This window comes from Sceloporus occidentalis, unplaced genomic scaffold (assembly GCF_023333645.1).
Source record: "Sceloporus occidentalis isolate IW3139 unplaced genomic scaffold, rSceOcc1.0.p SCAF_223, whole genome shotgun sequence".
NCBI classification, from domain to species: domain Eukaryota; kingdom Metazoa; phylum Chordata; class Lepidosauria; order Squamata; family Phrynosomatidae; genus Sceloporus; species Sceloporus occidentalis.
In genome coordinates, this window is record NW_028317203.1 from 484,368 (window position 1) to 512,186 (window position 27,819).

Here is a 27,819-nt window from a genome sequence, read left to right on the forward strand (position 1 = left end):
GTTTTTTGAAGGCAAGGGGTAGTCGCACCAAATATTGATTTGATTTATATTTTTCTTCTGTTCACTCGCTTCGTGCTTTGTTAAATTATAAAAAAAAAACTATTAACGTCTATTTTTTAAAGCATTCTTACGTTCCATCTTTTTCCATCTTCCTAAAACTTTTGCAGAGTACTGTATATTCCTATATTTTCGTTAAATAAATTCTAAGCACGCAGCAAAGAAAACCAGACGATGGGGGATTATTGGATTAAAAAGTGACAACTAACAGCCTAAAATGATTAAACAATCACAGGTTTCCATAGTGACCCAAACACTTTGGATATGTTAGATGTCCAGAGACTTGTTTTTTTTAAATAACAAATTGATACAATTAGCAGATTAACAACATTCTTCACAATAATGTTTTTTATTGTTAAAGTATTGGATGGATACCACATTTTTGGAATATAAACAATACGTAATACAGCAAGTATGGTCAAACTAGGATTTGTTACTAAATTAATGATTGCTAATTAATTTGTGGATCTTATCGGTGATGGGGGAAACAGCAGCAAGGTTAAATTCTCTTTTTAATACTTTGCACAAAAAAATGCATATCCAAACTATATCCATCTATAGTGTGGATATGGCATGCATCATGAGAATTGTCTAACCACAGATACTAATTTTGTGTGTGTTACATTGTGTCCTATCTGTGTCAAGCTTTGTGTGAATATGTTTTATGTGTTACACTGTGTCCTGTGTGTGTTATACTGCGTTCTGTGTGCGTCATATTGTATATTGTGCGTTCCTAGCCGCCTCCAGCTCTTTATGGGATGTATGTGTTGGGCGTATATTCCTTTTTTATCTGTTATGTGCATTTAGTGTAACACTTTGCATGTTTAAACCAGGCAAGGTACATATTAGTAAGGAATTGTTTTCTATTGGAGACAAACTGTCCATCTATAGTGGGTATGTAAATTGCATCAGATACAATCGTTTCTCTCCAAAACCTACTTTTATGTAGCCCTGTACATCTTTTCATTGTTGTGTATTCACTGTTATATATACATATGCTTTGCACGCAGTATGCTTTTGTTCTGCTGACTTTGTTGGAACTTTTCTCCTGTACATAAGACGTTTAAGTTCAATCTCAAACTCAAAAAGGTACCTGTTTAATTTTTTCTCACATGGACAGTCATCTTACCATTGTCTATTATCTCGCTGTGTATATGAATCACCCAGTACTACGCCGGTTACTTTTATCTATATTCATCCCACCCATCGTAACCCCTCTGTGTCTGAAGTTACATCAAATTTAGTGGTTCATGCCTTGGCACAGCTAGCTAGACCATTCCCTACGTTGTTGCAGAGCTTGTTTTTAAAGTTTTTAGGAAAGCTTTTTACTATACTCTTCATATACATGTCTATGTGTTTCAATCTTTCACATATATATTTCCCGGCATATTACATGTGTTATATATGTACACTTTTTATTTATTTCAGTTTTGTCAATCACAAGTTCGTGTTTCCATTTGTTAGATTGCCTCTTGCATCCACCTTAGTATATCGGCTTTATATATTTTAATGTGATTGAGGATTTTACTTCTCTTGTATGTATTCATTCCTTTATTAGCTTTTACCTTTTTAATGGCATGTTTCATATTATCATATCTGCCCTTACTCTAAGCTCACTAAGGCGAAACCGGCCACTTCTTCATTAACAATAGCATGGACCCCCCCCAACATCAGCTGAACCTCCTATCCGCATCCCACAAGGGGACGCTTTGGGTAGCCGAAGCCAGAAAGTTCCCAGGTATTATTGGTGGATTGTGCACTTTTTCCTCAATTATGAGTTAGGTTGAGCCGGTCTCCAACCCGAGGCAAGATTCTCCCCCTCGTCTGAGGTTACGTCCCTCGGATTAGGGGTGCTTGCCTCTTTGAACTATTAGCTAGGTCGTCCCTTACGTAGCACTCCTGATCTATCGCAGAGCCCATTTCAAGGTCATCTCAGGTTGCATGTAGGGCAAATATCGCTGTCAAGGCTGCTACGTTCTTAGCTTTTATGCGACCAAGCGAGCGACTATACTACATCTAATTCTGCCACGTACTTTAAATTTCTGACTTACACTGGGTAGCCAATCACCAGGTTCTGTTCCTCGCTCATACCATAACTGGTCAATTTTGCCCCATTTACTCAGAGTCCAATGCCCCAATGTGTCCATTACCAGTCCAGGATGCTTTTTGTTTTATTATTTTTTGGCAGATAAGCCAAAGGATTGCCCTCTTTTGTCCTTTCAGTCAAACCATTTTCCTCAATGGCAGTTGTCAATACATCAGAGTATTATTGAGCAGGATAATCCTTTACTCACTAGCATATCCAGGGCACTCGTTCAGGATCGGTACAGCCTCAGCACCTTCCAATAATGTTCCTTAGAGTTGGAGCAGTTGGGATTGTTTCTGTTTTCCCTTTACATACCCCAGCCATACATGAAATCTAGGCTCTTACTCTTGCCCTTTAAGCTGACAATGAGGGGTTTACTATTTGAGGTTCTGTCAACAAATTCATGTTTACCTGGTCCACCTGTTTTGGCACACTTCAGACCGACTTTCTCCCAATATCATTATGTCCTCCTCTCCCTTTTGCCCCTACCACATTTAATTAAGCTGTAGTTTGGCTTTTTAACCCCTTAATGACAATTGCCGGTCCTGGCACGGCACGGAAAAGCATGTGCTTTACGACAATTGACGTGCCAGGACCGGCACGTCTTTAAACGGGTGCAGAAAGCGATCTACTATCGCTTTCTGCACCCAAAAAGCGTTGCTGAATGCCTCGACCTCGAGGCATTCAGCAACGCCGCGATCGGCACGAAGGGGCCATCTCTGGCCCCTCCACGGGGCGTCAACATCCGCCATACTTTGTATGGCGGCGGACGCCCGTTTTAAAAGCGTTTAGGAGGCGATCGACGATCGCCTCCTAAACTTAAATGGTGTCGCTGGAATGCCTCGATCAGGAGGCATCCAGCGACACCAAACACTAACCTTTTGATGGGCTGTGACCGCTCCGGAGAGCGGTCACAGCCGCAGCTGCCGGCAATCTTCGCCATCAAGGAAGATGGCCGCCGTCCTGTAACAGGAACCACAAATTTTAAAAGTTCGCTAGATGGTCCAGACCATCTAGAGAACTTTGGCTCCACTTGCAGGTTGAATACAGGTACTGCATTCACCATGCAAGTCAATGGAGCCCAGCTTTCTAATCACAGTGTGATTAGTAAAAATAAATTAAAAAATAAAATAAAATTAATAATAATTAGAAAAAAATAGTAAAAAAACAGTAAAATGTAAAAATCATTTCCCACTGATGTCACTATCAGGGGAACCTCCAAGTTGAAAAAAAATGTTAAATTTTTTTTTAAAAAAAATAATAAAAAAAAAAATATATATATAAAAAATATATTTTTGTGAGCAAGTCCTAAAATTAGCATATTAGCTTAAAACAATTCTCGCATGGAAAGAGTTAAAATACTGGCATATTAAATGCCCGTGGGGTGTCTACTTTTAAAAAATGTATGATTTGATGGGGTAAATTGAATGGGCCAGGTTCAACAACGTCCCAATTAACACGGGGGGAAGGATGGCCACACATCTAATTTCCAATTAGAAAAATGCACACGTACCAAATGTGGCCTTTTAGTTCCCCCAAAAAATGACACACCCATGCATGTGGGGTATCACTGCACTCAGGAGATGTTGCTGAACACATTATGGGGTGTCGTGTGACAGCGGCATATACCAGGAGCTGTAAATTCATACATAAAGTAGGTGTGTGTGGGAAAAATACACACACAAAAATATTACTGCAAACTTTGAAAAAATGCTGGTGGTAAAATATGTGCATGCAAAGAGTTAAAATACCAGCATTTAAAATACCCTGTGGTGTCTAGTTTTGAAAAATATATGGTTTTGTTGGGCACACTGAAATGGCCTGGCTCAAAGATGTACCAAATAGGGCATGGGCAGTGGATCCCAAATGCCAAAGTTCAACATTGAAAAAAGCGCATGCCCCAAATGTGGCCCTTTTGCCCCAAAACAGCAAGGCAAAATCATTCATGTGAGGTATCGCTGTACTCAGGAGATGTTGCTGAACACATATTGGGGTGTTTTGTGATAGTGACATATACGAGAACATTTTAATTCATACCTGAATTAAAATGTGTGTGGAAAACCAAATGCAAAAAAATGACTACCACAAAGTTTGACAAAGACTGGTGGTAGATATGGTGCATGGAAAGAGTTAAAATACTAGCATTTGAAATACCCTGGGGTGTCTAGTTTTCAAAAATATATGGGTTTATTGGGCACACTGAAATGGCCCGGCTCAAAGATGTACCAAATAGGGCATGGGCAGTGGATCCCCAAATGCCAAAGTTCAACATTGAAAAATGCGCATGCCCCAAATGTGGCCCTTTTGCCCCCAAACAGCCAGGCAAAATCATTCATGTGGGGTATCGCTGCGCTCAGGAGATGTTGCTGAACACATATTGGGGTGTTTTGTGATAGTGACATAAACTAGAACATTTTAATTCATACCTGAAGTAAAATGTGTATGACAAAACAAATGCAAAAAAATTACTACCATAAAGTTTGACAAAGACTGGTGGTAGATATGGTGCATGGAAAGAGTTAAAATACTAGCATTTGGAATACCCTGGGCTGTCTAGTTTTCAAAAATATATGACTTGATGGGGTAAATTGCATTGGCCGGGTTCAAAGATACCCGAAATGGCACATGGGGGGAAGAATTACCAGATTTGGAAAAAATGGCTTTGAAATAGCAAAACGCTACCTGTACTTATTGCCCCATAATGGGTAGAAAAAAGCAAAAAAACATAAAAACATTGGGTATTTCTAAACTCAGGACAAATAGTAGAATCTATTTAGCAGGTTTTTTCATTACCTTTTATAGATGAGTAAAAGATTTTTCAACTAAAAGTTAGAAACAGTCATTTTTTTCTAAATTTTTCACCATATTTTATAATTTTTTTAATAGTAAATAATATGATACAATCAAAACAATGTCATCTAAAGAAAGCCCTTCTTGTCCTGAAAAAAACAATATCTAATGTGTGTGGGTTCAGTAAACGGGAAAGAAGAAAATTACAGCTAAACACAAGCAGCGCAGAAATGTTAAAAAGGCCATTGTCACAAAGGGTACAAAAAGTAAAATCAGCCTTTGTCTCGAAGGGGTTAACCAACACTTCTCTTCAACATCACTGCAGTGTCTCCTCGTTTTCCTTCCTTGGTCCCCCTTTCTTTATTTCTGTCCCTTTCTTTGTTTTCTTTACTCATGGGGGCCCTCTTCTAGGCCTACCTGGTACATAGAGTTTGGCACACTTCAGATTGACTTTCTCCCAACATTCCTATTTCCTCCCCTTCTCCATTCCTAGCCATTTGTCCCTAACACAAATTATATTATTTAATAGTTGTGAAAACCTTTGCTGGAGAAAATCCTGTACATTAGTAGGTTTGCTGGAAGGCGCAAATGACTGCAAGGTCTCTAAAGTGGGATTCCAGATTCACACAATCTAATTAATAATGTATCATTCGTTATTTTACACGGTTCATTGCACTGCTGGAGCAATTGAACATGTCTCACTTACAGTAAATCCCCTGCCTTTCCAAACAGCCTTCATTTTCTACTTGGTGAGTATTATTAACCCATGACATACAAACAAAATCATTTTGTATGTCTATTTTAAAAAAATTCTAACCCTATAGCTATGTTATTCTTTCCATTCAAGTCTTTCCATTCTTTCCATTAAAGTCGTTTGACTTTATATTCGTTGCTGGCTTTGCCATCACAGTCTGACCTCTGGTATGGTAAGGAGGCAGTTAAGCTGTAGGTTTGGGGTTATACTTTATTTTTGAAAACTAGGAGTCCCAGTTTCTTTGACAAGCACACATAAGGCTGAGAGGTACGACTGTCTTTAAGTGCATGTACACAGATGCACACACATGCAATGAAGTTTCTCATCCCCGCTGCTCTTCAATTGATATTTTCTATGGGAGGCTCTCTATCTAATGATGGTGGAGATGTCAGGACATATGCACAACCACAAGCAAAGATAGCATAACGTTTACTGCGCCTGCTGTGTTCTGTACTTGTATTTGAGGAGCACCGTATTGTGTCATATCCTGGAGATCTTTTCTTAATGAATGGTCCACAGCATGGTCGCCATCTTGCTGTATGGGATCAAGGCTCCCCTTGGGGCCTCTGGAGTCCCACGCTGGTGTATGCCTCTACATACATACTTTGAATATGTATTTTCTTGTTTTTAAGGCTGAGGCTTGTACATAGGGGCCATGGGGAGCTGTACTTCATTAACATAGGGGTCCTGAAGGGAAAGGTGGGCATTTTAAACTATAAGCTTGTTTGGAACAGATGTTTGAGATCTAGGATGAAACGACTGAAAAAGTAATGCATTTAAAAATACTCTTAATCTGCCTATTTTTTATAACATTTGGAACATTTGTGTATTATGTGAAATAAAATTAATCTATATAGCCTATTTGTCCACTAAAGGATATACAGTACTGTATATGTATATATAGCAAATCAAATACACCTTATAATTTGATTTGATTATAAATTTATTTAATTAAACCAAAAAGAAGAATATTTAAAATAATCCAAATTTGCTGGATCTGTACCATTTTTAATCAAGATACCACAATTATCTTTCTTTGTGATAAAAGTGTTTTAATTGTATTGCTCTTTTGGAGGAAAATAAGATTGCACTGTGAATATCTCCCAAGCATCCATCTTTCGTCCCCTGATGTTCCTCTATTCTAGGAGCTCAGAAGGTTTAAGAATGGGAGTGTATTGGAGGGTCCTACAGCCCTTAACATTGCAAAGATGCCTATTAACAACATAAAGTGTTTATAAATGAACAGCATAAATTAAGTATGATTACTCTATCAATAGTAACTATACACTGTGTAACAAAAGCGACACTCATTGGCATAACACCCAACATTTCAATTGGCTGGAGGGTCACTTTTGTTTTAGGATGTGTGGTTAGAGCTGTGACTTTTAGGGCCATAGAACACTGTGATACACGCTTACTCAGCAAACATTTATAGAAAAAAAGGAATGAGGGATGTGGGATAAATAAGGGATGGTCCCTTTAGAGGTACGCAGTGGTCAGAGGTACACAAATAAGTGACTTTAGACAATATGAATTTTATTAAACATAGATGAAAATGAGAGATCTGAACAACACAGATACCGTTCCATGGAAAGATTCATTACATACTGTGATATAAAATGAGACACTAGTCTCATGTGCTGTTATTTAAATTCCTCCATCAGTGTACTGATTCAGATGTTAAAAACATGGTAAGTAAGCCGTACTTCGCCCACTCCTTTAACATCATGCTGTAAAAATAAAAAAAAATAAAAAATAGAAGAGGGTACAGCACATAACAGCGGCAAGAGCTATCCGGAGAGGTAGGTGTGCATTAAAAACATGGCTATTTACGTAGGCAAAGCATTTCTCGCTTTATAATTCTGTTGTCATAATTTGAAGCCTTTGGTGTTGCCATAGCAACCTAATAATGCATTATGATTTGAACAAAATTCCATTTTGACCTTATTCACATACCTTCAAATTACTAGCGTTTCCTGGAAAAAAAAATGCTGGGTCAAAATATCCTATGTCATGTATAATTATTATTATTATAAGAACATTTTGTAAATACATTTTCGCCATATAATATAGTTTCTTAAAGGTGAACTATGTATAGTTTGTACATTTTGTGTTTCAAGCACTGAAAATCTTGTTGGATTAAAAGTAAGAGCTTATTTTTCTTCAAGGAAGCTGAGATAAGTGGAAAACTTAACGCTCATGCGTTTGGTTTACCCCACAGTTTCAGGCTGGGTCGGACTGGGGATGATAAGGCGGCCTGGCACTTTAAGGCTGGAGGCCACCTAATGACCTAAGTGTGGCCCATAGCTGGACGTGAGAGGCCGCACGTTATGTTTGTATGCTCACACAGCATGAGGCCGGACATGGAGATGGAGCAGTGTTGGCCAGAAGCCCACTGGGCATTTGTCCGATGTGCCAGGTGGCCAATCCGAGTCCAGGAGCTGCCAGAACCAGAATAATCTTGGTCCGAATGGTAGCAGTTCCAAAACAGGAAATTAAATGGCTGCCTTTGTGGTATACACCTGTAAACTGCAATAAATATTTTTTTATTACCAAATTTAAAAATGTGGGATTTAGGAAGGGTAACTTAAAGGGTAAGTGTAGTGAGGGGCACTAAACACTAAAAAAAGAATTTTAATATCTGTCATCTAACTTTTTCAAATGATCTATTGTAAAAGCACCCATTTTCTGTGACAAAAAGAAACCCATTGCAGCTTCCAGAATGACGTTCTTTGTCAAAAGAAGTTAGGAGCAGCAAGGTAAAATTGAATTGACGATGAAAGCTTACTCCAGAGCAGGCGGTGATAAAGGAGATCTTAGAATGACCACACAAATACAATTTAACATTAGAAAGCATCTTACAAATAGTTTTCCACTAGTTCTAAAGAGTAGGATATTTGTCCAGATAAGATTACATCCAATTTGATAAGAAAAGGCTAATACAATTATTTGATTTAACCAGATTAACAAAAAGAATATTGCAGGACTAGATGTTGGAAATCTATATGAGATATGAAAGAGACTGAAATATTACAGACTTCAATCAATGCAAATGGGGAGAGCTTCCTAGTTAGGATGTTTATTAACCCTGTGGGGCCCAAAGCAAACTTATTTTCATGATACATTGAGAGATTTGTTATCTATAGAAGTTCATATAATTTTGACGTAATAGCATCAGTATATTGAGTGATGGATTGTCTATTAGAAATCTCTAATTGGTAAACTGATTTCTTTATGTTTAGTGCATGTACGTATTTAAACATGAGTGGGCATGGGGCAAGCTCATACCTGGATGGCTTAAGGGATCTGTGTCTGAGCCATGAGCTCCACTAATGCTTCCTCCCTCGCCATCTGTGTACCGCCCTCTGCTGGGCACCAGGGATATAACATCATACCCCAGCACTTCCCAACAGCTGGTGCTGCAGAATACCGTATTTGCTCGATTATAAGACGACCCTGATTATAAGACGACCCCCCAAAATCTGAATATTAACTTAGGAAAAAAGAAAAAGCCTGAATATAAGACGACCCTAAAGGAAAAAAGTTTTACCAGTAAATGTTAATTCATGTAAACTATTTTTTTTAATAAAAGCTATGATTGAGAAAAATATTTTTTTTGTTTTTATTTCTTGTATTTTCCAGCCTGTCCCCCAGTTACGCACATCTGCCCCCAGGCTTGCCACACCAATATGGCACTGTGGCCCATGATATGCCTTTTAACCCTCTATATGCCACTGTGCCCCATGGTATGCCTTTTGACCCCCTATATGCCACTCTGCCTCCAGAAATGCCTTATACCCCTATATCCCATTCTGGCATTTAGGGGGTTAAAATGCATATTATGGGGCAGAGTGGCATATAGGGAGGTATAAGGCATTTCAGGAGGCAGAGTGGCATTAAGGGAGTTAAAAGGCATTGTATAGAGCACTCTGCCTCCAGAAATGCCTTATACCCCTATATGCCACTCTGGCATTTAGGGGGTTAAAAGGCATATTATGGGGCAGAGTGGCATATAGGGAGGTATAAGGCATTTCAGGAGGCAGAGTGCTCTATTAAATGCCCCCTTAACGCCACTCCAGAAATGCCCTATGCCCCCATTTAACTAACACACACACACACACTCTCTCCTCCCCCTCCCCTCCCCTCTCCTCTCCTCTCTCCTCTCTCCCCTCTCTCCCCTCTCAGCCCTCTCTTACCGGTGCTTCCAGCCGGGGCAGCGGGTTGACGTCGCCTTCTGCTGCAGCCGGAAGGAGGTGGAGTTGGCAGCGGGGGTTTGTATGCGTCCGTCGCGTATACTTTCCCCGGCTGTCAGAGATCAGAGATCTCTGACAGTCGGGGAAGGTCTACGCGACGGACGCAGACAACCCCCGCTGCTAGCCACACCTCCTTCCGGCTGCAGCGGACGTTGTCTACGCGGATCGCGTAGACGTCAACCCGCTGCCCCGGCAATACAGCAGGAAGCACCGGTAAGTGTGTATGATGGGGGGGGGGGGGTGAGACAGGAGGATCCAGGTCCCCTGCAGCGGTGCGGGGTATCTGGATCTTAGTCTCCTAATCAGACTCTATTTGAGGTCTGATTAGAAGACGACCCCGATTAGAAGACGAGGGGTATTTTTCAGAGCATTTGCTCTGAAAAAAACCTCGTCTTATAATCGAGCAAATACGGTAATCAAGGAAGGAACCGTTATGTCTATGGTGGTTATGCAGGGTGCCCAAGAGACAACTGCAGGGGATGGTTGCATTATTGTAATAAAACATTGTTATACCTTATTGGTTTAAGTAGCGATCATGTGATCACAATTTCTGCATAAATAGTAAGTAATAGCGGGTTTAACACTAAGTCTCTAGGTCAGGGGGCCCGAATGCGGCCCGCGGAACCTCGAAGGTGCGGCCCGCGTGAGATCGGCAGCCAGGATCACAAGAGCCCTGCTGCTTACTTGTGGGAGGGTCTATTCTCTGCTTCCTCTGTGGGGAGAACGAGGGAGGCCGCGCCCCCTGCTGATGTCTGTGAGCCGCATCGAGAGCTGTAGAGCAGGTAAGGGGGTGGGGTAGGTTGTGTGAATGAGTATGTCTGATTGAGGGAATGAATCTGTGAATGAATGAATTTGTGTGATGTGTGATGGCATGGATGTGTAAGTGCTGGAACCTAGGCATGATGGGACTGTGATTGCTTGTTAGCAATCACACTCCTATCATGCCAAGTCAGCCAGTACATGCTGAAACCTGGCTAGCTGCCCCCCTTGTGTATTGATGCTGCCAGCAGTATGGGGTCTGCACTTACAGCCACCCTGTACCAGCACGTATTGGCTGACTTGAGATGATAGGAGTGTGCTTGCTAACAGTTAACAGCAATCTGCTAACAGCAATCACAGTCCTATCATGCCTAGGTTCCAGCATTTACTGGTTTCCTGGGTATAAAAAGAGTGTGTTTGCTGTTAGCAATCACACTCCTATCATGCCAAGTCAGCCAGTACATGCTGAAACCTGGCTAGCTGCCCCCCTTGTGTATTGATGCTGCCAGCAGTATGGGGTCTACACTTACAGCCACCCTGTACCAGCATGTATTGGCTGACTTGGGATGATCATGCCAAGTCATATTGTTGTTTTTTTTGTCCAATTGTGGTGTGTTACTTTTAATAAAAATGTGGTTACACACTAAAATTGGACAAAAAATACAATGCCCAGCCAACCAGTACATGCTGAAATCTGGGTATGCCTGAGATTGCTGTTAACAATCATAATATATAATTTTTTTGTACAATTTTGGTGTGTAACTTACTTTTATTAAAAGTGTGTGAGTGGGTCACTTCCAGTTTTGGCTAAGTGAACCCTGAATTTTCGGTTTTGGTCCAGAATTTTCATTTTAGGGCATCCCTAAAATAAATAGAACTATTTCATTTTTACTTATCCAGAATCCTGAATTTGTAGGCCCAGAAATTCCAGAAATCAGTGAGAGGAAAAGTAAAGGTTTTGTGTCATTTACTTTATTTTAATCTGCATATCTCAGTGAAAAATGAGTGCGGCCCTCGCACGTATACAATTCTGATGAAGTGGCCCACTGCAGAAAAAACTTGGACACCCCTGCTCTAGGTGAAGCCCTGCTTCCCGGGGTCTCCGGGTTAGTTTCTTCTCTTTCTGGGCAGGGAAGCGGTGTGTGGCCACGCCCACTTTGAACTCCCCTTCTCTGTTCCCTCCCACTAAAGGTTTTCTGGGGAAAGCCCCACCCCTACAGGTGGCTACCCCGTCCCAGAAGAGGGCAAGCTCTTCCTCTGTATGTAACTGTCGCAGCATCAGGTTATGTCAAAGGATATTTTCTTTGAAATAAGTAATCTATTTATTGAAACCTCTCTGCGCTTCACGTTTTTAAAACGCTACAATGGGTCACTTAAGGACAACAGCTTTCAGATATTTTCAAATCTCCCGGACTAGTGCTTTTTCTGATTACAATGGCCTCTTTCAAAGCCCTCTATCGCTCATCATGATACAATAAATAATTTGTCCCTTTGATTTGCCTTAGACATAGCTCATATCAGCTTTTTAAGGTCCTACACTTTTCATAATTAAGCTGTCTAGCATTGAATAATTCACCTGTCAGCTGAGTCTACATGTTGATTTTAGCTAGGCTACTGACTAGTCCTGCAGTCGTTATTCACATTACAGCATTTGCCATTTTAAAAATATTAAATATCTAACAAATACCATCTTGTTCGTTTTACTCCTAAAATAATAGTTTGATTCCATGTTACAGTAGAATAATAAAGTAAAAGATGGCATCACCATGTGTTGACACCCATGTGTTAAATCTAAAAGTAACTCAGATTATTATTATTACTATTATTACTATTATATATATATATATAGTCCCAACAATGTATGCAGCTCTGTTTACATATATATATATATTCAAAGGGTATGACGAGATTGGAATTGACAGACTAAAACAAATCGATACATTAGGTGGAGCTGGCAAGCTTACAGGTTAAAACATACTGGTTATAGAAGGAGCCCAGCATCCGCTCTAGCATTCTTCTAATCTTTTAGGGGAAACCAAACCTGAGGTGCAATAAGGCCAGCGGCCTTTTTATTTTTTATGCTCACGGAATGTGTGGCTGGGCGTATCCAACCGGCAACCACACAATGTCGGGCATTTGCCCAGAGTGCCATAGGGGCAGCCCGAGTCTGATGTCAAGATACCTAGGCACAGCTTGGACTTCTTTTATTTAATGCATCTGTTTTAGGCTGCGTCCATCTCAAGTTTATCTATGTTGTGATCTAAGTCAGTAGTCTGTATAGACATTTTAAAAATGTTATATAAACTTAACCCAATTAATGCCAGATGAGCATCCACTATTTTGATCACAACGCTTGATTGCCTTGGTTGTCACGGCCTGGCGAACTAGATTCACTAGTAGGCCAAGTTGCCTGATTACAAGGGGATTAATCTTATTCACTGACCTATTAATTATTTTGTTCTCGTTTGGAGAATAATAGTTCTCATTTGCAAACAGTTAAACAAACAGTACAAGAAATTGCGGAATCTATTTGTGTATGGTGTGCAGGCCTCCCAAATGTCCTGCTTTGTGTGATCCAGTCCCAATTTTATTCTCAACTGTCCCGCCAAGTTCTATCTTTGTCCTGTCTGGGACACCAGAGAATGCATATTGTGTATTCAACATACGGTTTTCTTGTCTGCTTGGGGTAATACAATATAGATCAGTCACAACAGTTCTCAATGCAATATTTTAATCTTCCCTCTTAAACTCGAGCGAGCCTCAAGGTGTTAATTAAACTGTACTATACATAGCGGACATGCATATTGAAAAAGAACACTTACCCTAAGGTTGAATTCACATTGTTAAGGTATTATCTGTTTTGATAACTTTGTATGCTTGTGAAAAGTCGTTCCTAATTGGTTAAACTGAATAATTTGGATCAATGTAATCTTGAATGGTGATCAAGTAAGATCCTGTTCCATGCTTTACATGTAAATCCACTTCACGTTCCATTGTGTTCACATGTCTGTATTTGATGATTTCTTTAACCTTTCATTAAACATGTGACGCCGAAAGGTTTTACAGCATATACTGTAGAACAAGTATTGGGTAGTTTTTCAAGAGTTAATCTTTCCGGTGCTATTAGTCTAGGATAGGCCTGTTTCTGAGACTAGCCATACTGCTGCTTATATACGATTATAATAGTAATGCTACCGTATGCCTCGAGAAGAAAACATAATTTTTATTATGATGGAAGCCTTAGCCTGGACTGCTTGGTTGGACCTCTTACCTGGTCAGATGGATCCCCACTTAGCCACCTACCTAACTTTTGACAAGCAGGCTTGGATTTTCCATGTGCCAGAGGCATTTGCCTAGTGATACCTTTGCCATGTAGCTAAGGGAGACACTGTTTTGCATTCTACAAATTGAGAACATGCGCCACCAACTCATCAATGTTCCACCAGTCCCCTATCCAGAAGGGTTGCCTGCTGTCTTAAGGCTAAAGAGGGAGCGCCTATATAACCATTTTCATATGGGCCAACCCATCAGGCTAACAAGGCATGTAATGATATGCAGATATATATTCTGCACTCTACTCTTTTATCTTCCACCCCCTCCTTAAAATCACAAACAAATGAAAAAAAGAAAATAAAAACAATTAAAAACCAGCAATATAAAATACACTGGTCTTATTTTAGCAATATATATGCAGATAAATGCATTAACTAAGGCATAATGGACTGAGATTGTACAAATCATTAATGATGCTTAAATAATATATAAATCCTGAGAATCGTGAGTTTTTATTTGTCTGTCGCTGCAGATCAACACTATCTACCCATGAGACATAGGAATAATGCCTCAGGGTTTTTTGTAGCATTTTTGAAGCTGTAAAGTATTAGGCCTATGGTCAACAACATGTGTTTTTGTTAAATATTAAATAATTTCTGGACTCCGAGATACAGGGGCATTAATCACTGGAATGCCTAATATGTCTATTAGGGCCAATGGCAGTGTAGGGGGTCCTGCCATGGCCTACAGAATGCATTATGCTCTACTTTTCTTTCTTTCCTTTTCTCTTTTTCTCTTTCGTTCTTTCTTTCTTTCTTTCTTTCTTTCTTTCTGTCTTTCCTTCTCTCTTTTTTCTTTCTGCCTTTCCATAACCCCCATAGTTCTATGGGTAGAATAATATGTGCAAATCAATTTAAATGTATTTTTAATGTGTGGGAGTGTATATTTTATCATTGTCTGCTCTCATTGTGGTGTCAATTAAATTCAGCTCTTCACAGGAGAACTCTATTTTAAGCATGGGTAGATGGTGTTAAAACAATTGTTAACATCATTCTCCATCTGTCCGCATTCATCATCTTTTCAAGTTTCACAATGAACATTTTGCGAGCTACAGGATTGAGGGAATGTTCCTTCTCTATAGCTAAGCTGTGAACTTGGAATGAAGAACAAAAATCAGTAGAGCAGCTTCCTTGGCGTCAGAAAATGCATTTTCTTACGTTTATTTCAAGAAAAATACTTTATGTCTTAACGGAGAATCAAAGCAAACAATATAAAATAGCTAAACAGACTTATAACAAGAGTAAGTTAATAAATGATTAATGTTTGTCACGTTAGCAGTAGAATGGTTTTGGAACACCGCTGCCCCCACCATGTCAACGCAAGAAATTGTACGTACAATATTTGTAGAAGTGAGGGAGCTATCCATATTATGGTGTGAGCCAAACTATCGATAAGGTAGGCACTGCCTTGGTTGCAATTTGCCCTCACAGAATAAAGAAGAGCTTTAGACGGATTTGCCTTCCAGGTCGGCTTAGGCTCACGTAAATCCCCATTGGGAAGAGCTGAGTAGGCTCCTGGACTTAAGCTCACATGAGCTGAAAATACTGTTTGGCCACTTGTCTTCTAACTATATTCCTAAACACCTTGTTTCGGTTACAAAAGTGCACCACAGATCAGATTATGGCTTGTCGACACTGGCTGTTTAAAAGACAATCTGAATGTAGAAGGCCATTGGCCTTGGTTGAGCGTATTATTAGGTTCACCGCCTTCATCTGTATCCGGTTTTCCTTTTAACAAGTATAGTAACAACAGAATCCTTCGTAATTTAGTAACTGGGGTTCTAAAGTGGTGTCCGTCTTTTTAGACAATCAAGTAATACAAATACAGTGGACCGTTAATAGCAAGATGGGATGGGGAAAGAACAGAGGATGAAAGGAGTATGAATCTTCTGGAGAGAATTTTGAAAATATAATGGAAAGTCTATAGGTAAATACAGTATACATGTATGAACTCAATGAATATAAAAGCTCAGATTTTTTTAATTTATCAGTATACCAACACCCCCTTTTTTTGGATTTCACACTTTTTTCTGCAAGGAAAAACACTTGATTGTCTAGCCTGGTGTCATGGATTCCTGTTATTTATTTTTCTCTCATACAAGTAACATGAGGCTGTTGGATATCATGAACAACATAGCTCAGTACAGTCAGCCACCTGATTTCATGCCTTTCTGCTCCCGTGCCCTTTTATCTTATGTATACCATACAAAGTCATGTTTCTTATGTTTGTATTTCTCCAGATTAAAATAATATGGGAATTTAAGCAATGATGGCTGTGCACATCTAACAAGGAAACATTTCTCATAGGAACTGACGGACAAAATGTTTATCTGGCATCAAGTTATAAATCTCTAGATTTTATGTAATATCTATCTATCTATCTATCTATCTATCTATCTATCTATCTATCTATCTATCTATATGTGACTTTGTTGCAGCAAACCATCAAAGAAAACTATGTTGTAGACTTGTTGAATGACTGATCAAACCCAAGGGGCAATGGATCATTTGGGAAATAACATCAAGGTCTTAATTACAGTCTAGAGTCATATTTGATTATCTATAAAAGATTTTCAGGTACATTTCCAGAGAAGAGTCCAGTGTCATTCTATATTTAAAATAAGCACAGAGAAGCATGCTTATATTATGACTTTATTATGCATGCTAATTACAGTAAGTATACATTTGCATTTAAATAACCATATGGGGGATGAAGAGAAGAACTAGATAGGCCAAACGGGTTCATATTTGCCACCACATTCTGTTTTTGTTTTTTTTAAAATGTAATTTACTACACCTAATTACACTTACATCGCTTTCATAGGCCCACGTGAATGCATTAAAGTCTTGATATCAATTATACTGGGAATTACACATTGGAATGGGAAAGAGGGGAGCTGAGTTGGGAGACCTATGGGTATGGAAACAAACAGGAAGTAGTATGTAAAGTGGGCGGACCTAAGGATCAGTTTAAAAGACCGACCCAGATGCTCGACATGCACCTGCCACGCCCCTTCCCTTGGGGGCAAAGCCAGGGACCTTCCTATCATTGCATAGATGGGAGAAAAAGATCTACATGAGAGCACACAGCAAATACTCTCTTTAACGACTCCACATTTTAACTAAGTTTCTTTTTTTTAGTGGAAATTCAAACATAATTTTATGGTATGTTTTGTCGTTATCGCAGGGTTTTATTTAGACCGTACTAATAGTAAGAAAAATTGGTGTCCTTTTTATGTAAATTTGAGTAATAACATCTTATCAAAATGTCTAAGTAGATTTCATGTTGCATTTTCTTGCTATTTATTTAAAATCTGCCACTTATTCTTTCTCAGAAGAATTCAGCTCATATGCTGTTGACTCTAATTAGGAGTAAAGAACATCTTGACGCAAAAGATGTCATTTAGTCCAAATAATTATGGCAACATTTCTTTGAGGATTATAGATTTTTTTTTCTCATTATATACAAAGCTTGTTGTTTGGAAGAAATAAAGTGAAGATTTAGTCTCCTAAAATATTTGCTATTATGATTCATTTTGGAGCATTTTTAATTTTATTAACTTTGATTTAATTTGCGTTACAAAAAACAAAATAGAATATATCCAACCTGTAGAAAAGTGGTGGTCAACTGGCTAGACTACAATGGAACATGAAAAATACAGCAAAGATTAGGAAAATCTACAGGTACAAGAGGGACAGAAGTCTTCTCAAAGGAATCTTGAGCCCTACTCTGCATACAATGATGAAGTTGGGTGTTTGCTAAGCTGTATCAAGGTGCACATGGCTGGACGGGAGGAAGATCTATCATATCTGTGCCTAGGAACCATCTAACTATAAATATGATAATGGGCATATTCCTTTGAGCAAGGTCAATCTCTAGGAATTTAGGGCCATATGGCAATCCTATACCCTAATGTATACATTAATCAGCACCCAAACTTGGAAAATGTACTTATTACCCCACAGTACAGCTTGATAAATTGATATAACCTCTGCTCACGCCCTTCATATACAGTACTTTGTCAAAAAGAACATGTGTGAAGACCTTTTCTATCTAGCAGATGAGTCTACCTTGGCTCATGAGCCGGACCCAATGCTCTGGCTTGGCTGGTGACTAGTACTAGAAATTAAAAATAATTGAAGAATCGGTGCAGAAATTAACAGTTTTTAAAGAGATTTATTTGTATATATATATATAAGCAAACTACTCTGCTTATGTGACCTCAAAAAGCAACCCCATATGCAAATTATCATTCACATTTTGGAGCCATATTAAGATTACAGTGGAGATAAAATTACTAAATTAAAATTCATTGTTTCTTGGCTTGTATGAATATAATCCTTACACACTGAAAAGTAGTAAGTATTGTACTTACAAACTTAATGAGAGTCACACTTCTGTTTTGTCCAAAAAAGCCCAGTCTTCAGAAAACATTGCAAACTTGCCATCTGGAGACCAATCATTTGCTTAATCTTTACCAAGAGCTCTCATCTTTAAGATTGAGTAAATGCTAACAGTGACCTGAATTAAAGAAGAACATGCCTGAACGGCTGTAATTCTCTTCAATATGTGATTACAAAGCCCGAGGAATAAATCCTTCCCTAAATAAATTTTAGAATGCCTGAATTTGTGCCTATATTTATAGCTGTTTATTAAAAAAACAGGATTTTAGCACTTTACGGAAGTAACGCTGAAAATCACTTTCCCACTGAGGTTAAGCTTATAATGAAAGGCAGCTGATTGCTGTATGACTTCTATGCAAAGTCTCCACAAATACGTGCAAGCCAGTTTTATTAATAGAGACAAAGCGGAGACGTGTGTGCATTCATCGTAACACTTGGAACGCATTCCTACATAGCTGGGAACGGCACATTCTGAACCTGTCACTTGTGGATTTATGTACCTGATACCTAGCACACATAAGATGTATGTTATGGAGGCTAGAAGGTTGTATGGTCAAAGAACCTGTCCCAGTTCATGGTCACCATGTATAATGTCATAGAATTTCCAACTGAGACCTAGAGAGCTCTAGAGAGAGAGACCTAGAGAGACTACATAATCTAAGTCTACATAAATCAGTTTAAAAAGGAACCTTTATATAAAAAAAATATATATATTATTCTTGAGGATAAAATACAACTCTGTGTACAGTAACGAAGGTTGTCATTGGCAATAACATTATTTTCAGTTATCTGATATTTTTGGGTGACTTTCCTGCTCAAACACCACACTGAGCCGACTCTTTACAACGCTAATAAATTCAGTTCGTCCATAGACTTTCATTAGTAAGAATGTCAATTAAAGCCGAGGCATTCCATTGTTTACCATAAAGCAGTATGATAAGAAGTCAGGGTGTGTGTCTAGTAGTTTCGACACAAACGGCTAAATGTGCAGCTGCCTGAAAAGATTTTGTTATGCAAAAATTAAAACTATTTTTTTTTAAAAAGAAAGCAGCGCAATATTCTTTGAAAATTTGATTTTAATCTGAGAGTAGTAATAAAAACATTTGGTGCAAGTTTCCCTTTAAGGACTAAATGCTTTAAGGTCCCACAAAGTTTAGGGTCCTGTTACCGCTATAACACCAGTAATAACCCTACATAAACATTTGGACCCTGGACTCCACCGCAATGACAGAAGCTATACAGGGTAGTTTTATTGCTTGAAATGCCATAAAACAGATTTGGCTAGAGTGTGTCTCTGGGCTTTTCCCGTGGGGTGTAATTCTGCCAGCGTTTAATGATTTCTCTAATTAACATGTAATCAAATAACTAATGTTGTATATCAATAAACAACTTTGAAAGTATTATGCTGAAAACGTGATGTATTTGTGTCCCTGGATCACAGTCTATTAATAAAATTTTTTAAAAAGATGTACCGTACTTGCTCAAATGCTCTGAAAAATACCCCTAGTCTTCCCCTCATTGAGGTCGTCTTCTAATCAGACCTCAAATGAGGTTTGACTATGAGACTAAGATCCTGATCCCCCGCAGCGCTGCAGGGGACTTGGATCCTTCTGTCTGGTAACCTAAACTGCTGCCGGCACTTACACCGGGCGTCACCGATGCAGCACTGCGGGGAATTCTCTTGTCTGCCAGCCGGCAAACATCCGCTTGATGAACGCAGAAAACCCACGCTACTGCTTGTACTTCCGCTTTAGCCTCTATGACGCAGCACCGGCGTCACAGACCTTCCGGTGCTCATAGAAGTTCCGGCGGAACACCTGCTGCCCCCACCAGACATCAGGGAGTCAGAAGCACTGGTATGTTGGGGGGGGGGAGTGTTATATGGGTGGCATAAGGCTTTACTGGAGGCAGAGTGCCCCATGATATGCCTTTTAACCCCTGTATGTGACTCTGCCTCCAGAAATGCCCTTTAGCCCCCTAGATGCCACTCTGCCTCCAGAAATGCTTTATATCCCCATATGCCACTCTGTCCCATGCTATGTATTTTAACCCCCTATATGCCAGAGTGGCAAGCCTGGGGGCAGGTTGGCAAATAAAAGGAAATAAAAACAGAAAAAATATTTTTCTCAATCATAGCTTTTATTAAATATAAAAAAATACCTCAATTGATATTTAGTAGTATTTTTTTTTCCTATAGGCTCGTCTTACATTCAGGCTTTTTCTTTTTTTCTAAATTAATATTCAGATTTTAGGGGGTCGTCTTGTAATATATATATATATGTTTAAAATAAACATCCACTACTTGGTTTTCACATTCCTGCAAATCTGATCAGTTACATTTTATACAATATAACGATTGTTCCATTATACCTAATTACTTCATTTTATAAGTAACAACTTTCAATTACTCTGGCAGTAACATATTATAGTTTTAACACAGGAAAAAATGTAAAAAATTACATAGTGGAAACTTTGCTATTTCTGTTCTTTTATATAATTTTGTTATTTGGATATGAAATTGTTTAATGTTCCCCCATTTTTCCTCCAACACATGAGAAACATATTAAAACGTAACAGTTTTATAATTAAATCCAAGGCTCTCATTAAAGTGGCTTAAACCTTCCTGCTAGACAAGATACATTGCGGCCAAGGCTGGGCCAAGAGTTACGCGTCCTGGGAAGTTCAGCTGGTGGAGTTGGGCTATCATTGAAGTGGTGTGACCAACCTCCAATGGCCAATGGGGACAGAATAGATAGACTAGGGGGAGCGCACCACCTAAAAACCATTAAAGGCATACTCAGATTCCCAGGTTGCTGCTAGAACCCACACATAGTATACCATTGAAAAAGTACCTAAGGCATAAATATTGGGGATTCCGTCACATTATATAGCCATATATTGCTTAACCTGCCACTTCGTCAAAGTAGTAGTAGCTGCATCAATGGGGCCACACAATAAGTTTTCCCTTAACAACCAAGCCATAAACCTTCCAGCTCTTGACCTGAGGTTGCCACGATGCCAGGACAAGTGTGTCTATCTGTGTATTGTACAGAAGAGGCTACTACAGCATCAACTATGATGATCAATGTCATTGTGATGATACCACACCACATTGGAATTGGGGGTTCATAAAAGCCCCACTGTTGCTCCACCTTATCCCATCTATGCCCCACTCTTTGAGCAGGGGGCATGTTTTGCCATCCCACCCAGAACAATTTCTGTGGACATCCATGCCTACTTTGATGCTACTTCTTTATTGAAGATGGCTGAATAGTTATTAAAAAACGTTGCCCTGGCGCCACTGATTAAAAACCTTTATTAATTACTTCTTTAAATCTAGCTATGGGTGTGACATTTGCAGATGTTAAAACTGGGGTGATATATGGCAAATATCCTGCATCAGGATGATTTTTATGAACTGTGATAACAGACGCACTCCGTCTGGAACCAACTAGGTATCCATATTTGTATTAATAGCACGATTTTAAGCAAACACAGGAAGCATTTACAATGTCTTATGATACCTTTTCCACTAATGCACTAGAACATTTTCTCAGGGGAAACATGTTTGCTCAATTAGTACGCACAATGCTTTTTTAGCTTTCTTTAGAAGAATTCTGCAATCAAGCTTTACTAAAGCATGAACATTTTATTGTGGATCCAGAGATCCCCAGCTTTATAATCATTACTGTTTTCATTGAGCATTCTAGAATTTGACGATAGATAGGAAACGTTTGGCCCATCTAGTCTTCCCATTTTACTTGATGAAATGACTCAACCATAATTAGTCGTTGGTCGCATCTTAGATTCAGGAGCCATATGTCTATCCCATCCATGTTTAAATTCCCTCACTGTATTAGCCTCTACCACTTCTGATGGGAGGCTATTCTACTTACCTACCACCCTCTCAGTAAAATAAAACCTCCTTGCGTTACATCCAATTATACTAATTTCACAAATTAGTCATTATAATCCCTTCATCAGATGTGCAGTGTCTTCTACCATAGATATGTTAATGTGTGCAGTCATAATCTGCTGATATATCAGAGATATATTAGGAAAACCGGTCATTGGGAGAACTATCTTGCCTTCATAGCGGACTACAGGCGAGTTCGTTTAGGGCTATTATTGCAACTTGGAAACAAAACCACTGATGTATCTAGACCTGTCAAGTGGCTACGCATCATAATTTATATGCTGTGGGGTTTTTTTTTTTTACTTTTTCTATAACAGTTTATCAGCTTCAGATATTTTTGGACACACATTTCCATATACCTGCCTTAAGGCTCATTTTACAAGGCTGGAGCTGGGATATGGCAATTAAATATACACTGCTCTTGGAACACTCAGCCTTGAAAGCACCTTAAGTTAAAGTAGATGCTGAAGTCATAGGTTCCCCGACCCTGATTTAGAAAAAAACCTGACCTTTTCAAGTGTAAATGGTGAAAAAGTGACAGCTGTTTTGCTGAATACCCCATCTCTACATAGAAACATAGGAGATAATCAGTGGACCCATCTACTTTTAAGAGATATACATACAGTATATATATATATATAAATGTTCATGAGGTTAGCCTTACGTAACTATTGTATTAAATATTTCGGGGGGAAATCCTCAGCAGTATGTGTCAGGTATCAACTACCCTTAAAATAAAGTCGTCTTATTTCACATTACCCCAGAATCTTTTGCCACAGTTCTCCTTGGCTTTTATTATCCCAGTGTCTGTTCTACCATGTTTTGTTATTTGAAAAAATATACTTATATTTATAACATAAATATTTCAAATATTTGAAAAATATAAATATGTCGTTTAAAAATGTAAACTGTAAGGGTGTGACGGGTGAACCCTTAATGAGCAGAGGCGTAAAAGAGACATTGATGCTCATGTACTATGTGATGGGGGGTTTTGAGACGTGTATGTAAGTCACCAACCAGCATGAAAAAGTTTGGTGTTCCTACTCTAGTGTCGGCAAACATTTAAACATTTTAAGCCTTCAAAAAAACATGTATTTTTTGGAAGAGAATATTTCACCAGTTGCAAAAAATAATTTATTTTTTTTTAAATATGAAGCATAACTTAATTTTAACACTTCAAAGTATTTCAGCACCACATGTGCGGACAGCACCGAGGAAGAAAAATGTGATAACGGAAGCTGTGAGGAAGATAATGGTAAGTAGAATATTTTAATGCAGTGACTTCACAAAGCATTATGTTGGGCTAACCCTGAGAGCTTTCATCGCTAACATGACCCCGCACAAAGCTTTATTCATAGATTGAGAGCTCTCCACTCTAACCATGCATTATTCAGGCTCAACATTCTTACAGGAGAAGATCACAGGGTTTACTCCTTTATAATTAACCTGTAATACATTTCACATCTAAATGAAACAGTAGATGTGATGATATGGAGAATTTTAGAAATTTGCCCAAAATGCTGATGATGATCGAAGCAACAGCTTCCATGAATGAGTGATCATGAAATATTAGATCATAAAATGTCCATTCAATCTCCCTGCAAACCCTACTGTAGAGCACTTCAGAATATGTTAGTTCATTATAAATAATAAATGTTTCTCTGCAAGGCCTCTGGATTGCAAAAAATAAATGAATCTCTTAAAAAAAACCTTAAAAACGAAGATGGACTGTCTGCACTTAAATTCTCTGTACTTAAGATCAGCTTCTATGAATCAGCTCACAAAAATGTTCTGATTGTGCTCTTAGGCTAGCTATGTCTAACAAGAAAAATATCTACGGCCCTGTCAGCTGTTCCTTCTCATCTGTCAGGGGCAGGGGATTTGAAATCCCCCTGGAAGCAATCAGAAGTCTCTTTTCCTCTCTGCACTCAAATGGCTTCACAAAGGTAGTGATGGTTCCAACACTGGAAATCCATTCATGGGGAGTGAGGAATGGGAGCTGTTGGAATGACGCACGTCTCTGTTCCCCTCTGCTAGATTCCTGGTGTTCAGGACCAGGTCACTGCTGCTTCTCTTCTTAATGTCATAACCCACTGGGTATATTTTAACAAAATGTATTCCGGATAAGACACAGACTTTAACGATTTTGAAAGGACAAGGAGTTCTTCAAGTACTGTAGAACTGCAACTTCTAACACAGTGAAGGAACTTAAACATGGGTGGGATAGGCATAAAGCTATCCTGATCTAAGGTCTGAGTCTTGGAAGACTAGGTCGGACGAATGGTTCTTATCTGCCACTGAATACTATGTTTCCACCATGGTGTTTCATTTGGGTTCTTTCTGTACTACATGGAAATTGTAGTCACTTAACAGCTGGAGAGCTTAACATTGGCTACTACTACCACCATAGACAGCAGGTCATAATTGTCTAGTGTTCAATCAGCCCAAGATGAAAACTGCATAGTAGTTGTATGTGAAGAAGTAGGCTTTCCTCTATATTACATTGTTGCTCTTCCATAAAATGTTTTTTCCATTAAAAACTAGGTGGGGTGTAAACAATATATCTATTGTTACCATTATCATGAAGAAAGCAATTTTCGTTTGCGCTTACTCTCTAGAGAGCGCCATGAGTAATGGTGACGACAGAAAACACAGCACGCAGTGCGGAGTACACAAAAAATGACTTCCTCCACATTCCAGAAATCCACGGCTTTACCCATAGACTGTGCATAGGAAAATCACTTCCCCCACATTGTTGGAAACAGTAATGCAATTTTAAGAAGCTTAAGCACCATAGAAGACTTAAGTGTTGCATATATTTGTGTCAGTCCCGCAAACTGTTCTATGTGTGTTTGGTTAATCTCTTGACATGGAAGAGTAAAACTTTATTGGGAAATAAATAGACCTCATACTGAAACATAACTCAGTTATGATTCCATATTGTAAATGTCTGCATATGATTCAAATATCCACCTGTTAATGTTCATTTATGGCTTATTGCCTGCACATAAAGGGTTAAATTGGATAAATAATGAATTTCACTTTGAAAACAAATAATCACTTATATAGTGTTACTACAAATATTTGATACTAAAGCATTTTTACAGATTCTTTATAAAAGGACACTTGATGATTGCAGAATTGAATCTAAAATGTGTATTTCTAAGAGCCTTATCCTGTATTAACCATAGGGGTGCTGTAAGCAAGACATGAAACCTTTGCGGCACAGAAACAGTTAAGCACTATTACTCAGTCGTTCAGATTTAAGAATAGGATTTTTTTTTCTCATTTAAAATATGTCTGGATTAAACAACAAAAACCAATTAGTTAATGCACTACGATAGCAATATACACATCATGCAACTTTGCTGTACCAAAGGATTTCTGAACCAGGGGTCTGTTTAGAGAGCCTTCACCCTAAATGCTTCTGGATACCACTCAAACTAAACACAATCAAAAAATCACTCCACTTGATGCCCCATAACAAGAAGTTCGAGAACAACAAAATAAAATTAAAATCATCAGTGGAGAAACATGATACTGTATGACAGCACAAGAGAAAAAAAGAGACAGAAAAAGACAGATGACCAGGCATCTCATCTGAGTGACATCTCCAGCTGTAGAACACTGTTGGTTGGGATTGATGGAGAGTGAAGTTCTACAAGAAGTAGACAACAGCAAGTTGAGTCAATGCTATAAAGAGAGGGTGTAGATAGGAAAATAAAACATGTGTAATCATACATTTTCAGTGTCAATGGGGAGGAATAACTGCTATATAAAGACAGGTGGATACTGGAATAGTTAGGAAAACCGTTTGGTGTGTACTTATAGTGGTGTTGGGCAGGTTTTACCTTGATCTGATAGACGAGGTCTACTCTGGTCCCTTAGGTAGTGGACAAAATCCAGACAATCTTCGCTTTCTACAATACCACTGGAGCACAGATCCACCACCAGTTTGACCGCTTTCAGACAAGTCTCACGCTCTTTGTCTTCAGGCATTTCCTACCAGCATCCTTGTGAAGCCAGGTGCTTGTTGCCCTGATGGTCAAATCTCTTCCCCTCCCCACCCTGTGAGGCAGAGAGGGCAATCCACCCTGGGGCTGGGCAGAGCACAGGGTGTGTGGTGCCTCCTAAACAGAGAGCTCTGGCACCTTCATGGACTCAACTCAAAGCTTGATGAACCCACCTTGTTCCCACCCAAGTGGGTCCTCTCAGCTCCCACCTGCTGAGAGAATCTCTCCACAGCAGCAACACCCAACAAGCTGGATCCCCACAGCTGCCCCCCAGCAGTGCCCAGCAAGGTGGTCTTCAAAGAGATGCTTAGAACTTCAGCATCAACACGTTAATCTTCACTTTGGAGAAGACACCAGCCTCACCTCTCATGCTGCTTTGGGCCAGAAGACAGTGTCCACCTCTCGCCCTGCTCATTTCTTCCTCCCCAAGCCAAATGTGCGGAGGGTCCTTCCCAAAGAGAAGGAATAAGAGCAGTAAGACAGCAAACAAGTGATGGATCTGGGTAGATGTGGAGGAGCTCACAGGTGCAAGCAGCTGGCACAGAAACACAAGTCCCCCTGCATACCCAGAAATAGCCTCTGTAACTTTTTGGAGAGGGTTAGTGAAGACCCCTGGAGTTTGCTGTCTCCAGCGCTCCAATGCCCTCCCTGCCCGTGGAGTCTGAGCTCTGTGTGTAAAGCTGGGGCTGTGAGGCTGATAGAGGCTGATCTGCCAGAGGAAGGAGGGGAGGAGGGTTGTGGTGAAGAAGAGAAAGGAAGCTTTTAACGCTATATCTGTGGAAGAAGAAGTGGTGAAGATGAAGTGTCTGCTGACTTAACCCTCTCCCCACCCAGGACAAGCCAGGAGCTCAGCTACAGAGAACACTACCGGTCCATCCAAGGATATATTATTATATATGATATCATTTAATATATTATTATACTATATATTATTATATTTTATATATAGTATTGCATGCATATAATTATCACACCTCATCATATATTTGAGTTTAGAAATTATGTGTTCATATATATTCATACACACACATATATATATATATAGTATATATAGTATAGTATATAGTATATATATAGTATATATATATATATATACTATACACACACACATATACTATATATATATATATATATATATATATATATATATATATATATATATATATATATATATATATATATATAATATACACACACATGCACTAGCATCAACAGGATTTGATTTCTCACCTATAGTGAAATGAGAAGTCACAGCTCCCCAAATTGGTATACCTCCTGTAACAGGCAACTTGGGTAAAGCATAAAGTGATAAAACAGGTTTACATGGAACAACTAGCACTTTCTGGAATTTATCATAGTTTCATAAAATTATAAATGAAAAATAGCGATCCCTGTATAGTTATCCATAGTCATCCTTTCCCACATACTACTCCTGAGGACAGTGCTGTTACAGGT

At 39.0% G+C, this 27,819-nt stretch overlaps 1 protein-coding gene across 1 annotated transcript in view; it reads right to left on the bottom strand.

Moving 5' to 3' along the window:
• The window catches only part of LOC149276953 (synaptotagmin-9-like), a 73,294-nt gene extending 46,929 nt beyond the window's left edge, over positions 1 to 26,365 (bottom strand). The window contains exon 1 of the mRNA XM_089503242.1: positions 26,203 to 26,365. Within this exon, the coding sequence (XP_089359368.1) occupies positions 26,203 to 26,350 (148 nt within the window). The 5' untranslated portion in view covers positions 26,351 to 26,365. The remainder of the gene's footprint in view (positions 1 to 26,202) is intronic.
• Between the last annotated feature and the right edge of the window lie 1,454 nt (positions 26,366 to 27,819).